General features: G+C 37.0%; 3 protein-coding genes across 4 annotated transcripts; all 3 read right to left on the bottom strand.

Moving 5' to 3' along the window:
* Window positions 1-11,279: 11,279 nt before the first annotated feature.
* LOC108047404 (collagenase-like) lies at window positions 11,280-12,223 on the bottom strand. Its single transcript, XM_017127559.1, has 3 exons — window positions 12,034-12,223; window positions 11,932-11,977; window positions 11,280-11,878 (listed from the first exon to the last, which is right to left on the bottom strand). Exons 1-3 carry the CDS (start codon window positions 12,212-12,214, stop codon window positions 11,464-11,466), a joined length of 642 nt encoding a protein of 213 aa, XP_016983048.1. The 5' UTR covers window positions 12,215-12,223; the 3' UTR covers window positions 11,280-11,463.
* Window positions 12,224-12,642: 419 nt separating this feature from the next.
* Window positions 12,643-13,500, bottom strand: LOC108047410 (chymotrypsin-like). Of its 2 annotated transcripts, XM_017127565.1 has the most exons (4): window positions 13,318-13,500; window positions 13,213-13,258; window positions 13,016-13,151; window positions 12,643-12,961 (listed from the first exon to the last, which is right to left on the bottom strand). In XM_017127565.1, exons 1-4 carry the CDS (start codon window positions 13,496-13,498, stop codon window positions 12,689-12,691), a joined length of 636 nt encoding a protein of 211 aa, XP_016983054.1. In that variant the 5' UTR covers window positions 13,499-13,500; the 3' UTR covers window positions 12,643-12,688. The 2 variants fall into 2 exon arrangements, with proteins under 2 accessions (XP_016983054.1, XP_016983053.1); XM_017127564.1 differs by having other exon boundaries at window positions 12,643-13,151.
* A 356-nt stretch (window positions 13,501-13,856) lies between these two features.
* On the bottom strand, window positions 13,857-14,844 carry LOC108047392 (phenoloxidase-activating enzyme 1-like). The gene is made up of 3 exons (XM_017127548.2): window positions 14,667-14,844; window positions 14,561-14,606; window positions 13,857-14,505 (listed from the first exon to the last, which is right to left on the bottom strand). Exons 1-3 carry the CDS (start codon window positions 14,842-14,844, stop codon window positions 13,980-13,982), a joined length of 750 nt encoding a protein of 249 aa, XP_016983037.1. The 3' UTR covers window positions 13,857-13,979.
* Between the last annotated feature and the right edge of the window lie 2,760 nt (window positions 14,845-17,604).

Genomic DNA, 17,604 nt, shown 5'->3' with positions numbered 1-17,604 from the left:
TGCATTACGTGGAATTTTTGAAGCACTTAAGCTGCGCCATAAAATGCTGCTGCTGGTGGTGATGCCGTTTGCTTTGCAGCAACCCGCTTTCACATGTGACAGTTGCAGTTGCTACCTCCAAGTCCTGCGACTGCTGCCTTTGGTCCTTTTGGTCCTTTTTGGTGCTTTTCGGTCCTTTTGCTCCTTGGTGGGTCGCCGGCGCTTTTGTCTGCGGCGTTTTTGTTCGTGCGGCATTTTCTAATGACAATTGTTTTGCAATATAAATTGCACAAGTGCGCAATATTTGCCTTTGTTTATGCGAAAACTTCAGCATTGCCTAGACTCATGCGCCTGACACCTGCCACCTGCCCTGCACCGAAACAAAAAAGGGGGGAGGAGATATGGGTGGAAGCCAACCATTTGTCTCGCAGTGCACGTCGCCCGGAGCCCCGCCCCTTGGATCTCCGCCTTTTTGGCCTTTATCTCGGGCGCTTCTTGTTTCATTACGCCGACTGAAATTCCCGAAAGCCCAAGCAGCAGCAGTTGCATTCAATGGCTTTTGTTGGGGTCGTGATATTTGCTAAATTAAATGACGTGAGTTATGAGACACGATTTCTTGACCGGGTTTTCAGTTTCAATGGGCAGACATGTTGCAGGGTTTACGTAACACACATGAGATAATTTAGTTTGGTAATGGCTTTAAAAGAAAATTAACTCGGATCTTGGCTAAATTTGACCGCTTACACACACACATTTTCAAGAACAATGAACGGGACTTAAAGGTCAAATACTCTAGTATTATAAAATCCATAATAATATTATTATTTTATATTTAAAAGCTTAGGTTTGTCCAATAAGCAACAACTCAAATTTATAGCACATTAATTTATTTATTACCTATTCAAAAATAAGTTCTCCTATTAAGACTATTTTTGACTACAATTTTCCTTGAAGAAAATGCAATTTCATTTATTTGCCAAGAGACTTAAAGGAACGGACTAAAGTTTGATTTATTTCTGTAATTAGGAACTATTAAAATTTTCAAAAGCTTAATGTCAGAAATATTGGAAACTTGGAAAGGACATATAATAAAATCGCAGACAACTGGCATTGAGCTTAGTTGATTTCTCGAAAGGTGGGGAGCACGACAAGCAAAGGGTGACGAATTTATCCCTATTTGCATATCATTTCGCGAGTTAACGGTGAGTGCATTCACCACAAACACACCTACGCACACACACACACACTTATTCACCACCGAAAGGACACGGCTCAGTTAGTGGTGCGTGCATGTTTCTGCGGTGTTGGCAGTTGAATGTTGGCAGGCTGTCCGAGGCGGCTTTTAAAATGCGCTCCGAGCACTGCAAATATGTAACATTCTGCTAATGTAAATTTATTGTTAAGCAAAAAGTGGGCGGCGAAACGGGGGGTGTGGCCACGAACCACGTGCGCTGGGCAGGTCAACGCGGTAACCGCAGCGGCTCCACTGCATGGCCCTCTCAAAACCACCATCTGCACCACCCACAATTACACTTGAAACAATTTTTTCAGGCAAGAAACTTAAGGCATACAATTTGTGCTTATAAGAAACTCAATTATAAAAAGAAAAAAATTTACTTTGATTTTACTTTATCATTTAAGTGTAAGCATATAGTATTTTGTTACCTAATAAACTGATTTCCTGCAAGCAATATAGAAAACGATGGGTTAACATCTGAAATACATTTTTTAAGATTGCTTAGACTATTTTTTTAGGTGCACCTCGACAGTGCAGTGGCGTACAATAAATCTAATTTGCGTCGCATTTAATGACTTTGTCCAGGCACGGGCCTCGGCCTCAGTTGCCAGCATCAGCGTGAAAATAGTGGGCGCCTCGAATGCTGGCCCCTAACGAGGCACTCGGCGGATACCTGGCTACCTGGCTACCTTGGTATTCGGCCACCTGGGCAGGAGATGGAGATGGAACCAGAGCTGGAGCTGCGATGACATTTAAGCCGTTGTTGCCTGGGCAATTTGAGCCAGCCATATTTTTAGGGTGCGGCGCAAAGTGCCTCATAAAGTAATTAAAAGCGTTAATTAGAATTATGTGACAAAGTTAATGCGCAAATTGTAAATTAAACAATGCGCGCAAAAGTTGTTGTTGGCTTTTTGAGAGCTGTACTTTTGAGCCATTAAGCCATCCAACTATAATGGAATTGTCAGCTCTACTAACAACCCCATCTGCGGCAATCTCAACGGTTTCTTTCATCAAACGAAATATTGCTGACTAAGCGATAAAATATATATTTTCAATAAATTGTAGCTCATCTGACAAATGGATGCTGAAATCGAGTGCCTGACAAGAGTGTCCCCAATGCAGCCCCTTTACAAAAAAATAACAAACACACATGACGCGCATATTATATATCAACATTTACTTTCGGAAAAAAATTAATGTATGGAGTGGAGAGTTTTTCAGATTCCATGAGTCTGTGAACATTTGTTGCGTCGTGATTTGGCTGATTTATACTCTTTGATAAGTACTTCTCCAGCTGTAGTAGAAGAAAACAAGCACATAGCCTGATAATCGGGAGAGGAGCAGCTTCATTGGCCCAATAAAACGTTTTTTACCACACCACCAATTTATAACAATATACTAAATACGTTTATGCCTATGAATATCGAATATTATATGATACTCCCCCTTCCCAGCAATTTAATCTTAAGTAAATAATAATACTTTACTGAATGAATTACAGGTTAAAATAAAATACTTTTCGTTGTATTGTATTTATGTCTTGACTTTTACGTGACCTTTTAGTGAAGAATATCGTAGAAAAGAGCTCCGCATAAACCCAGTAAAAAGAGGCAAAGGCAGTCCGAAAGAAATTTACATATTTGATGCCTTCGTGCTCGCTGTACTTTAATGTTTTGCCAATGCTCTGGCATTTTGATTTACAACCCACCGAACGAATATCCCCGGAAATTTTAAAAATATTTCCACTGAAATAATTCCCCTCTCCCGTGGGCCCAGCTAAGCGATCCTAATTTGCTTTGTATTCCGGACTGGAGGCGATGCCCCAACCTCTGTAGACATTCCCACTGTTAGGCATTCATTCATTTCATTTGATTTCGTTCCGTTTCATTTTTGGATACGCATTTCACGAGAAATGATTTATTAAAATTCCACAACGCAGCAGTTGAGAGATGAGATCCTTTTCGGAGAGCCTCAATGACATTAATAATGGAAATGCCTTTCAGTCGTCTCAGTCCGTCGGACTCCCATAAGTATGCAACAGTTTGGCATTTGGCCTTAAAATATTTACGGTCTCTTCGGCATGCATGCTAAACTTTGCCAGCAATTGACCTCGGTCAAACATAAACAAAAAGAGGCAAGCCAAAAAACCATAAAGGAAAATTCATTCGCTTTGCCAAATTATTCAAGTCAAACAAGGCCGACAACTCACCGGTTGAGTTGCATAAAATATGCAACAGCCTTTGCGAAGGCAGCTTCAAAAGCCGATAAATTTCTGTTAGTTCGATTCTTAAGTAACTCGCCACTCGAGCTAAAAGCATTTAAGTTCACATAAAATTATGTTGTTGCGGTTGGGGGACGGGTCCATCTTGATTTACGTCTCCCCTGAAACCGAACTGAATCTTTAATGAGAAGCCAACTAAACTGGTCACTGCTCAGTGGTCACATTTTACACTGTAAAAATGTCCTATGAACCATGAAATGTGTTCTCAATCTAAATAACATTTTTGTTATGTCTATTTTTCTTCAAAGTCCAGATGTCCTTAAAATGTATTGTGGAATTCCATGAGCTAAAATTAATTGTATATAACATTTCCGTTAGAAATGGTTCCCAAAAACAATGTAAGTAAACTCAGCTTACAAAACATTACGAGGTTAGCCAAAAATTATAGACCATATATTTTCCGCAGTGTACCTTTGTTGTCATTGTTGTGGCTTTACTTTTGCTGTTTTCCATTTGGTAGCTGGAACAAGGACCCTAAAAGTACTCAGACAGGTGGATGGGGATATTACTGTGAAGGGCTTTATTTGGTTTTGCGGCACTTGCCTTTAATTTCTTCGCAGAAGTTTGTTTGATTGTATTAATTGTTTTGTTATTCTTGGCAGCCAGTTAACCGAAAATTGTAAATTAATTGCTTGGAAACCAAAGCCGCACACACAAAAGACAAAATTGATGTGTGCGAGTGTGGGATGTAATTATTATCTTTTCATTTGCATAAAACTGATTACAAGTTTGGCCAATTTAAAAATTTGTTCGAGTTTACTAACTGCCCGATGGATAATTGTCATTATCCGATTTCGCTTTATGGCCCAGTTATCGAACGGATAAAATTTATGACTGTAATTTACATAGTTTTTATTTAATTTGCAGTTTTCTATAAGCCAATTTCAAAGGACGATAACGAACAGTCGATTAAAGTCAACTTTTGTTATAAACAACAAGAAAATAATGTTATTTACATATATGCCAGCAACTAAAGGACATCAAAAATGCAGGCCACAAATTGCTCGGATAATTATATCAATAAATTTGATCAAACATAACGCATGTCAAGGCATTTAGGCCTTTGTTGGATTTCAATTTTCATTCGCATTTTCATTCGGCATTTACCAAATGCATACAGCTAACTGCACTTAAAATAACATTCATTTAATTTTCATTATATTTAAATAGCAAAGTTCTTTGTAATAGAATAAGGATAATTGAACACAATGGCGATAACTTATTGTGTATATAAATTTGAATTGTATTTAAAAATCTTTCTTCTGTGTCATTATTAATTGACTGTTAATAGCAAATTAGGCAAAATATTGAATGCTTTTTACTTTTTAATCTAATACATTTGTGAAAACGCACTTAAACCTTTTCAAAAATCTTTCAAGGATCAATTTGTACAAACCATAAAATAAACCTATAAAAGAATGAAAGATACTTCTAGTACCAATCAAAAATTGAATCGCATTTTTGGCTTACAAGCGCAACTCAAACTCGTAAAATATAGAAATATAATGCTGAATGATGCCAGCTGACGCTACTGTTTTTGTATGTGTGTGTTGTACTTTATTACACTAGCAGGAAAACGCCACTAATAACACCAATGCAGCAGCACAGACAAAAACAATAAATAAATAAAAAGATGGCATGGCTTTGTCATTGCCGTTGCCACTGTTTCGGCTTTTTCTCCTTCTATTTCTGATGCTGATGCTTGCAAAACCGCAAGAGCCCCTCTAAAATACACACACATACACACACTCACACACACAAGTGGCGCACAGCACACGTTGGAGTTATAAAACACACACACAAACTTAAAAAAAGAGGGTACAGTTTCCATCCTTTATTTGTTTTCACAACATTTGTACGTGTGTGAGTGAGAAAACGAGTGTTATATTTTCATTTTTCGTTGCTTTGAATTCGTCGCCCCAGCGAAAATTCCCAGAAATTTGTCTTCACACGCCTGTCAAACCGTTGCACCGCCGTCATCTATTCGCTAGGCTTAACCCTGGTCCGAAACTAACTCAGAGAAAGAAAACAATAGTATAATTTAACAATTTATCATAATGATTTAAAAACCCACTAAACATTATAAGAACGAAAAACAATTGAATATGGCAGAGATAATAATAATATTAATATAATATATTTTTATTACAATTTGTTTAAGTCAAAAGGAGTTAAATGAAAATAATATCACACCTTTTACTAAGTCTCCGATGTTATGCAAACTCGAATTGTATAGGAAGTTCCCGAATAATGTTCACTAGATTTATTGCTCTGTGCAAAAACGAATGAATTATTTTTTAGCTGTTTTTTTTCAGTGCACCGATCTGGAGTCCACTTAGTTGGCATGCGCGACCACAGACCAAAAAGCTCGTGTACGTGGACATAACAAATTTCTGGTTCTGAATTTTTACAAAGTTTGCACTTTTTTCGGACCGCAGAAAGGGTTAAGGCGGGCGGTGGAGGGTTAAGGGTGCCTAAGTGGCGGGTGTGGGTCATGTTTGTTCTGCCCGCTGGACATTTGGGCTGCCGTCCAGTGGAGCTTTTGTTTGCCGCTACCGCTGCACGATTAAAATGTGCTCGACAAAGGAATTATTTAATACACGTTTCACCTTTTTGCCCAAGATTTTTATTTGCACTGTGTCGCATCTGGGATCCGCATATACATATATCTGTTGTTTGTATCTGCGAGTTGGCCTCAAGCAAATAGCGTGTTGGTTACACATTTGGGTGCCCGTTTTTGGCTCTGCACAAATATTTGAGAGAACAGCGAGTCGCGTTTTGCAGCAGCTGAAAATATAACGTATACGCCACATTAGCATGCATACCTGTCTATTTGTGTAGATGGTGTCGGTGTGTGTGTGCATGTGCGTGTGTGTGTGAGTGTGTGTGGAACGCTTAATGCTTGACAGCGTGCATGACTTTGATATAGGCAAACTTTTGGCCCATTACAATAAATGCAAATGCTAAGCAAACAGGCAACTCTTACTGCAAGAGTTGCTAGCCAACCGACCATCCGACCAACCGACTGGCAAGCCATAAAAATACACACAGGCGCAGGCATAAAATTTATTTATTCAGCTTGCCAAAAACTCCACAGATAATAATTTCATTTACGCATTCCCACGAACCCAAGCCGAAACCGAGATGCCATAAAAATCAACAGAGTTGGCAAGAGCGATAAGTCTGCCATTATTCCATTGCCAGGTGAACAGGCGAACAAATCTCGGATGGCAAGATGAGTCGAGGTGCCATTAAATTAGGTACAGCAAGCCGAAATAAAATCACAACAGGCACACACACGCATCAATTCAACTTTACCTACATAAAAAGTAATGCCATAGCAATAGCTGTGCTTGCACATAGAAAAATAAATCATATATAAATTTTTGAAATTTAACTTTTAATTATATTATTTGAAATAGGTTTTTTTAGTTGGGTAAATATTAAACCATAATTTTTAAATAATAGAGAATTTAAAAATCTATTGTCATCTCTGAGATTTCTAATCCACACACTAACTTGCCAAAATAATCTTAAAGAATATGTATTTTTATTTTTTAAAGTACGGCTATTGAAAATAATCCAAACATAAATATATTCTAATCCTAATGTATATATTTAACGACGTTATTAAAATTATTCTCTCTGTGGCCGTAGCCTCCTATCTTTATAGACCTTTTTATCACTGCAGCTTCAGCCATTTTCAGATTTTCCACTTACAATTATGCATAATACAGCGCTTATCGACCACCCAATTGCCCGGAGAAGATGCGGAGCACTGTGGAGTGGGCTCTGTTCTACATATCCATATACAGTATCATAATCATCTATGGAGAGTGGGCTCTGTTCCATATACCCATGCACAGTATCATAATCATCTATTAGCAAGGCAAATCAGAGGATGGCCAACTCGATTCGCTCCACTCATGGAGCCACGCGGCAGGCAGGACATAAGTGCAGCATCATTTCCGTTACATATAAATACACTTTTCTGGTTCAATTGCGGCTGTTGGCCATGACTTGGCCGGCAACGGAATCGAGAATCGAGAATCGGTTGTGTGGATATGGCTATGACCATGGCTATATGGCATCGATATCGGCATCTTCCGCACGGCAGTCAACAGTCAACGAGCGCAATTTAAACTTGTTACGTGCCTTCAGCGTCGTCATGTTCGGCGTAATGAAATGTGGAGCACACAGATATATGTACATATACACACCGAATCTCCTTCAGATATCGGCAGCTAGTCAGACACGGCAGCATTTTTCTGCCTGATTTGAGGATGCCGTCGTCTCTGGGCATCGAAGCGTGCCCTTTTATTACTATCCCACATCCGAGGATATAGCCGAGTCATGCCTAGTCGCCCCATCGGAATCCTCATGTGTTTATCGCATGCTTGAAATTATGAATCCCCCTCTCATTGCCATGAAATTGGTTTGTATTTCGCTGTCATCGGAGATGATTAGCGTTGTTTTCAGTTACGACTTTTGCATTCCCCCTTGGAACTTTAAGATAAGAGATTTTATTCCTATGTAATGTTTAACGTGGGCAAACAAACAGAGCTTTTTACATTTAACGACTGAAACCTTTTGTGCAGATGCAGACATTGTTTCCACATTCCAATATGAATGCCAATAAATAACCAATTGAAAGCAAATAGTGCTGCAAAAACAGCAAACCATATAATGGAATTTTTAAACTCGATTCCAGTACAATGGGGAGCCCGCTCATGAGCATTCATTCATCAGGCCAATCAATCTGCCGGCGAATAGCTGGCAGAAGCAACCAATTTGAAATAAACTATGCACAGACACCTTGCTGCCACGTTGGAGGCCACGGCACTGGCTTGCCGTCCATAAGTTAGTCCAATAAATTCCATTCGCCTTTCGCTAGGCACCCTTTTGATGATAAATTAAACCGTGCGTCTGCCGCTCGAATTTATTATGCGCCAAAACGCCAAATGGCTGTCAGGAATCTCTCTCTTTCGCGGCCGCGAAACCTTTTAAACTTTAAATCCGCATCAATGCATCATCGGTGAAAGCCGTGCCAAAGTAACAAACTTTGCTTTGCACTGCTCTGCTCTGCCGCGATTCTTTACACTTTTTCCACCCCGCTGCCATAAATTGCGAAAGTGGCTTTCGCCAGGGGAACTAGGATCTCGGGCCTTTCTTCGCCTGCAATCCTTAGCGGCTTGTTTATGCGCTTCACACGCCTGTCTTTACCTGGCGAATCCTGCCTCCTGGCTTCTGTCCTCTGTCTTCTGCCTCCTGGCATATTGGTTATTAATGTTTATGGCCGCACTCCGTCGCCGTTTGATCTGTGCCAGTTACTTGGCCACTGCAATTTATAATTTTATTTGATGGCTATTACAATAACTCATAATGGGAGACAGGCAGGCCTAAAGTACAAAAAAAGTTAAATAGAACTAGCCCTTGGAAATCGTTCTCTAATGATTTTATATAAACGATATTTCATGAATTCTAGAAAAAATTAGTTTAGATTTTGGGAAGCTATTATTTCAATATCTTAAACTTTTTCGTTTAAGTTTTGTCTTAAATACATTTTTTATGTGCAATAATATGCTGCTGCTGCATTAATAAATCTACAACCATTTTAAAGAAGTGTGTTTTATATTTATATATAAATATAAATATATATATACAAACGCTTAACAAATAAATATTTATTATCATTTTATGTGTGAATGGAAGGTAAGTGTTTATATATATTAAGAAACGCATAACAAATAAATACTCATTATCTACTATTAAAAAAAGCGTTTTAATTGTACTTTAAACCTTACTTATGGTTGACAACTAAAACATTTTATTTAATATATTTTTTAAAATTTTAGTAAAATGTTGGTTAGTAGCTTAAGGATTTAATCGCTACAAAACTGCCATCTTATAATTGTCCAATACATTTTCCCCAGTGCATAGGTAACACTTTATTGGGACTCCAACAGCTTACTTTCGATTTGGGTAGATTTGATATTGCTCTATTTGCATGACGTGCTTTATTGCTTTTATATTGGCTCATATTTCGTGTTTTGTGGAATGGGATGGGCTACTGGAGAAGGGATACCGAGATGAGTCGGGAAGGACACAGGTTGTAAATTGCGACAAGTTGCCAACGGGGCCTTAAATTTCAATATGCCTGCGACGGGCTTTATGTCATCGAATAACCGACACGACCACGCCCCCACCCTCAAACCGCCCCCATGTGCGGGTGTGTAGAGCCGAAAATTTATGGCGTAATTGAAACCGGAAACTGCAACGTTTTGTGGTGAATTTTAATAAAGTTTCGCCTTTGTCCATAGTTATTTATTGACAAATAGCAGATAATTTGATTTTGTGCCAATATTTAAAAACAATGCGACACACACGAGGTCGCAAAGGTCCTCAAATGGGGTTACAGATTTGGTGCCAAAGGCAATTTATGTTCAGGTTTTAGCCCCCAATCACACATTTTTATACCCGTTACTCGTAGAGTAAAAGGGTATATTGTATTCGTGCAAAAGTATGTAACAGCTAGAAGGAAGCGTTTCCGACCCTATAAAGTATATATATTCTTGATCAGGGTCACTAGCCGAGTCGATATAGCCATGTCCGTCTGTCCGTCTGTCCGTCTGTCTGTCCGTCTGTCTGTCCGTCCGTATGAACGCTGAGATCTCGGAAACTATAAAAGCTAGAAGATTGGCATTTTGAATGTAGATTTTAGGAGTTCCTACGCAGCGCAAGTTTGTATCAAACTGGTGCCACGCCCCCTTTAACGCCCACAATCGCTTATATACGATTTTAAAAATTTAAATATTTCGGAAAAGTAAAAATGCAGTTTTATTGTGTTTATCAATACCTATCGAAATGTAGAAGAAATTTTTCAAATCGGACCATTCGTTAAAAAGTTATGCGTGATCAAAGTTTCTATCTCCATCTCCCTCGCACTACCTTTACCTGAGTAACGGGTATCTGATAGTCGGGGCACCCGACTATAGCGTTCTCTCTTGTTTTCTTTTTAAATTCAACGGGCGTTTTGCACAGGTATAATAGAACAATTATTTTTAGGGATGAAAATAGAGAAATGTTTAATCAAATTTAGATGCATTTTCAGCGGCACACTTTTCACACTTTCCACAATCATCTGCGGTTAACGATAAAGTGGAAATTTAATCAACGATGATTAAAATCTATCGATTTGTAATCCATATTATTAATAGTTACGTATTAAAAGTAATTTTAGGCAATTGACTGTAGGAAATTTAATAAGTTTCTGTTTTAATATAAATAAATATTCATTTATGTGGTACTCTGATGAATAACTTTAAAAAACAAATTAAATTAAGGGAAGCTCATACCTTTTTATTTTTACACATTATTCAACATTTATTGAACATTAATGTTACCCTAAGTAAAGCAACTTTATTTTAATAGACAAAAACTAATCAAAGTCAAAGGCAACAGAAAAGGGGCTCTTCTGGTAAGATATAAGCTTTAGTAACAATCTAAGTCCAAGCAACCATTCCCAGAGGAATGCAAAACTGTGAGGATTCAGTGATGAGTATGGTAGTGTTTTTACAGCCCGAAATTGTCAAGTGCAACACACAAACCACGTTCAAGCCAAAGTTCGATTACAGGTTTGACCAATAAAAGAAAAAGGCCTCGAGCAGATGTGATGCGTAGTGTGTCTTGTCTGGTCGCCTGATTAGCCTTCCTCTCACCATTAAAGCCCATTAAATAGCAGCTAGAAGCTGGAACATTCCAAGCCCAATAAATACTCAAACCTTACACGGAAATATCGAACCATTCTTTATTTTTTGAACTTGTTCATACTATACTATTTCAAAGTATTCAAACCATATTTGAAATAAAAGATTATTATATTTAGCAGGTTTTTCATGAATTCAATTCATGACATACATCAGTATGGAAACTATAACTCTTGGTGTGATATATATTGCTTTGATGGTCATGACAGGGGGTACTGTATGACATCAACTTCCAGCGCTGTTGGTAATATCCAGTCCTCGGCATATTCCCGAACCGCTGTAATGACATTATCACGGCTCAAAATTCCAGTTTGAAAATAAACTGTGTCGTTCACAATTTGCACTTTGGGGTAACCAACGCTTGTTTTCGGAAGCCATTCCCAATCCGAACGTTTGTGTCTACTAGATTTGTCAGTGTTGAGCTCAATGCATATAGGTTGTATATGATCCATATATACAACATCCTTTGGCAATCTGAGCAGACCAATATTATTCTGATCGCTGCCTGGTGAATATAACTTGTGCTTAATGGCCCTTAATACAAGCATCTCCACATATTTGTATTTGGCATATTTTGTATTATTATTTTCCACGATTTCTCCCAACCGAACTTTCCTGATAAAGAATTTTTATAATATTTGTTTGTTTTTGAAAATAATGTAACCTACAGTGAGCTTTGGTTGTGTATGCAACTGGCTGCTGTCAGGACAAATCCTAAAAAAAAACACATTTACAAAAATAAAAAAATTATCACTATATTGACAACAAACGTTCGTTAATAAGGGTGCCAACGCAGATGACTTCAGGTTTTTCACCAGCTCGAATAGAGACCAGCCAAGGAGTGTTAAGTATGATATTTTTAAAGCGTCCACAATTCTTTTCTAAGAGTACAGATGATCCATATTGAAACATCAGCAAAACACATAAAGCTATGCACGGTGCGGTACTCATTATTCCAAAGTGAAAGATACTACTGAACTTAAATGCTAAGCTGCGCTCCGATTTCATTCTGTTATAAAAAGCAGCTTATCAGCGGTTCTGAGAGTTCAAGAACTGTAGCTGGGTTTTTTTTTATTTTCCGTCATGAGTCATTGTTTAAGCTGAACATCAATTAAGATTAGTTCTGAGAGTACGAGATTATAGCTTATCAGCTCGTCTTCAAAATTTTTGAAATTGTGCAGATAAGACTATAAGCTACATATTTTGACAGATTGGGAATGTTTTAAGCTGACAGGCTATTTTACTGACCAAAAAATTTGCGTATAAGTAAGCATTACGATAAAACCCTCTGATTTTAAATGATTGGTATCAATCTTATTAGAAAATGTTACCCTTTTGTTTTAATGAGAGGCATAAGCATGATAAAAGAGGTTTTCTAATGGGTTTGTTCAATTGTGCGATATATTTTTCAGTATTATTTAAACTTTAAGCAGGCAAACTTACAATTATATCAATGTCGAGGGCCTTTTCTACTAGCCACTCGATGAATTCGAAAACATTTGTATAAACGTAAGCATTGGTCTTAGAGTCCTGAAAACTCAGGATTCCGTGTTGCACGGACCGATTAGATGCATCTGGTATGCTCAAGGGTTTCCCAATAGCCTTGCATGGTGGCTCAGAACAAATGGAGCTCTTATGTTTTGGCTTATATCGTATGCCGGACCATAAGCTGCCATTCATGTGTGAGTTAGACCATTTCTGTTGGGGGTCTATACGAATGCAGATAGGTTTTATATATGCATTGTACTCGACATTTGGTTGCAAGTTGATTAAGCCAATATCATTCTGATGGTTGGATGACGAATAAGACTCGTGAGGAATGCGATAGCGTGCGTTTTTGTAAAGAACATCATCTGAAAAGCTGTCGCACTTTCCCAGGCAAACGGTACTGTTCAAAGAAATATAGTTTATAATATTTATTATTTGTAAGATTTTTAAGGATGACTTACATTGCGGGACGATTCTGTAAGCAAGTCGCAGTCGTCAGGACGTAACCTAAGAAGAATTGTAAAATCTTTGAGATCTTATGAATAAACTTCATCTTGAATACTTACGTCTGTTTATTAGCGTTCCAGAGCAAATAAATTTATGTTCCACTTCTGTTAGAATATTAGCTAGCCAAGGAGTGCGACTTTTCGATGAATCAATGAGCCCACAGTTCTGGTCCAGAAATATTGATAAACCATTTTGAAACAACAACAGAGTGCAAAAAGCTATACAGCGTGGGGACGTCATACTTTCAAACGAAAAGACACTGTGCAACTAATTTAAATATAGGTCCCATTTTATTTTTATATAAAAATAAGCTTATCTGTGTTTCTAAAAGCACTTTGCGTATACATCACAGAATATATGTGCGTTTATTTGTTGAAAATCATACAGACCAACAAAAATTTGGCACAAATAATTTTGTCAGATGACAAAGATGACAGATTGATAATTTTTTGGGTGTGAGTTGTGTTTTTAAAGAAAAGTAAAGTCCTAATATTATCATTAAGTATTTATTTGTTAAACCTTATAAGCTTATAAATCATATACAAACTCAAATAAAGTAGTTAATTAATAATTTTATTAATTCCAAAAGCCAACAATATTTTAATGCAGAAAATATTTTATTAATAAAGACATAAATAGATGTAATTCAATATTAAAAACACATTTAAAAGATATATTGATGGTCGCAATACCATTATTTAAAATATTTCTATAGATTTATTCAATTCACTCCTCGGGAATTCGTCATTATTATATCGATTTCTAACACGTTCAGTATTATCCAGTCCGTATAGCCGATAACATTGGTATAAACATATGTTTCGGGATTACTGAAGCTCAGAATTCCATGTTGCACGTTGCGACTTACACCCCAATAGAAGATTGGTTTACTAAAGGGACTGCCAATGAGATCAGAGGATACGTATTCTTGCTTTTTAATGTCAGCACAAGAACTTCCAAATACCGATTTTATACTCTCCCAAAAGCCAATTTTAGCATTCTTTTTTAAAATTTTAAAAGTGAGCGACTTGTTTATATTATTAACGTTTTCTGTGATGCATAGCGGTTTTATATGTTGCTTATATTTGACTGCAGTTGGCAGCTTAAGCAAACCTATGTTATGTTCATGTGTGTCTGCCGAATAAGACTTGTGTACGTAGGCTTCTGAGACAGGGTATTCCTCGTAGGTGTTGTCGGAATAGCTATTGTCTGATAACGATCCGTTGAAATTTCCCAAGCGCACGACGCTGTTAAAAATAAGTTTATTTTTATTGTAATTAATTTTTGTTTGGCATAACTTACAGTTGAGTTTGGGATTCTATGCAGCTTGCAGCTGTCAAGACGTACCCTAAAAAAAAAGTACATATTGTCAAAGTCCCAAGAAATAAATTGTTTATTAAATACAAACGTTTATTAATAAGTGAACCAGCACAGATTAATTTAGATTTTGTTTGAATCTCAGCTAGCCAAGGAGTGCGAATAGACCCCTTATACTCAACAGTTGCACATTTGCTATCTAGGAATTGAGCAGTTCCCTTATAAATCAGCAAAAGTGTGCACAAAATAATCCATCGAACGGCACTCATCTTTCCCAGCGAATATTCAATAAAGAACTGATCTAAGTTCGGGAGCTGAGAGTGAATTTCATCTTTTTTTATAGAACCTAGCTTATCAGGGATCTTTCCGATCCTCTTTCCTTTAATCCAGGTGAACCACCGGCCAGATAGCATTGGCCATTATTTTAAAGTCAGTGACGGAACATAGACAACGGTTCAATACGAGCCACAAGAGATGAATCCATGGGAACCATTTACGATTGCCATCCTGTTGAAGATATTGAGTTCAACACAAAAGGAACTTACGGTCAACGCCAATTGTTAAATTCTATGTTTAATTTATAATTTCCAAAACAGCAAATGGCTTGTTAAAAAATGTTATAAATAGTACATAGAGTAAATGTAAATGACTTTATTATTTTGTCAATTGGAGTTTTTAGGAATTTTGTTTTTACTTTTTGAAATAATCTTTTTACTTGACAGAGGTTATCATAATAAGCGTAGATTGCTGATAATGACATATAAACATTTTTATACCCTTGCAGAGGGTATTATAATTTCAGTCAAAAGTTTGCAACGCAGTGAAGGAGACATTTCCGACCCTATAAAGTATATATATTCTTGATCAGCATCACCAGGAGAGTCGATCTAGCCATGTCCGTCTGTCCGTCTGTCCGTCCGTCTGTCCGTCTGTCAGTCTGTCCGTCTGTCCGTCCGTTTCTACGCAAACTAGTCCCTCAGTTTTAAAGCTATCTGCTCGAAACTTTCCCAAAAGTTGTCTTTCTATTGCAGGTAGTATATAAGTCGGAACGAGCCGGATCGGGCGACTATATCATATAGCTGCCATATAACTGAACGATCGGAAAAGCCATAACTTTGGTGTTTTTAAAGATAAGAAGTTGGGACTTTCTTTGGGTTTTATTTTTGGCCAATCAATCCGACATACCGAATTTCTTAAGGATCGGCCGACTATATCTTATAGCTGCCATATAACTGATTGATCGGAAGTGCCATAACTTTGGTGTTTTTAAAGTTAGGAAGTTGGGATTTTTTATGAGTATTAAAAATGCATCATATGAATAATTTTGGAGAATATAATTTACAGAGTATTCTGCAAGGGTATATCAACTTCGGCTCCGCCCGAAGTTAGCTTTCCTTTCTTGTTTTTTCTGCAAATGGGTGCTATTGAATGCGTACATAAAAAACTCTACAAAATATAAAATATAAGAATGCCAATAACCAATGCTTGAAACTGCAATTGACTCAAGCAAGAATTAATATAACATATATTATTATTTGAAAATTTAAACGTCTGAAGAAAAAAATATGACTGCTTCCTAAAATAAAATAAGGAGCTTACTTTTACATTTATCCATAATACTTTCTTAATAAATAGGACCTTCCTTAAAATAAATATTAAAATTAATTAGTTATTAGAAAATATGCCATAAATAATTTTATCAGATAACAACCATCTCCTTCAAATAACAAAAATGATTGCCAATAAACTTTGTTATTTATTTAAGGTGTGAGTAATTTTTTAAAAAAAAAAGTAAAATATTTCTATGAAAAAATGGGTTATTGATAAAGACATTAATAGGCAATATTAAAAACATATTTATTGGTATGAAAAATAAAACTTCTTACAAAAATATATATTGATGGTCGCAAACTAATAATATTGCATAGATTTCTCGGAATTATTCAAATCACCCATTGAAAATTCGGAATTTTTGAATCGATTTCTAAAGTGATTGATATTATCCAGCCCGTATAGGCAAAAACATTGGTATAAACGTCAGTATATGTTTTGGGATCACGGTAGCTCAGAATTCCATGTTGTACGTAGCGCTTTAAAAGTCCTTCACAGGATGATATGTTCAGGGGACTGCCAACGAGATTAGAGGCAACGTATTTTTGCTTTTTTTTGTCAGCACAAGAACTTCCAAGGAATGATCTTATACTGCACCAAAAGCCCATTTTAGGATTCTCGTTTGATATTTCAAAGGTGAGCGACTGGTTTTTAAATTTGGAATTTTCTGTGATGCATAGCGGTGTTATATGGCTCTTATACACGACCGCCGTTGGCAGCTTGAGCAAACCTATGTTATGTTCATGTGTGGCTGCCGAATATGACTTGTGCATGTAGGCTTTTGAGACATGGTATTCCTCCTTCTTTCCCAGGCGCACGACGCTGTTAAAAATAATTTTCTTCTTTTTGGAAACGTAATTTTTGTATGACATGACTTACAGTTGTGTTTGGGATTCTATGCAGCTCGCAGCTGTCAGGACATAATCTACAAAAAAAAATGCATATTGGCAAGATCCCAAGAATTAACTACTTTATTAAAGACAAACGTTCGTTGATAAGCGAGCCAGCGCAGATTAATTTAGATGTTGTTCGAATTTCAGCTAGCCAAGGAGTGCGACTAGACCCCTTAATCTCAATAAAGGGATTAACAGTTGCACAATTGTCATCCAGAAATTTAGCAGATCCATGATGAATCAGAAAAAGTGTGCACAAAAATATCCACCGAACAGCACTCATCTTTCTGAACGAATATTCACTAAAGAACTGATCTAAAGTCGGGAGCTGAGTGTGAATTCCATCTTTTTTATAGAACCAAGCTTATCAGGGATCTTTTCGGTCCAATTAAGTGACAAGATTTCTAAGTTGTTTCTTTTTTTTCACCCATCAAAAATTAAGAAAATGTTTGATTGATAAAGAGTCAATAGACAATATTGAAAACATATTTGTTGGTACAAAAAATAAAACTCTTAACAAAATGA

Source organism: Drosophila rhopaloa, unplaced genomic scaffold (assembly GCF_018152115.1).
Source record: "Drosophila rhopaloa isolate 14029-0021.01 unplaced genomic scaffold, ASM1815211v1 contig_167, whole genome shotgun sequence".
NCBI classification, from domain to species: domain Eukaryota; kingdom Metazoa; phylum Arthropoda; class Insecta; order Diptera; family Drosophilidae; genus Drosophila; species Drosophila rhopaloa.
This window is presented reverse-complemented; position numbering and strand designations above follow the sequence as displayed.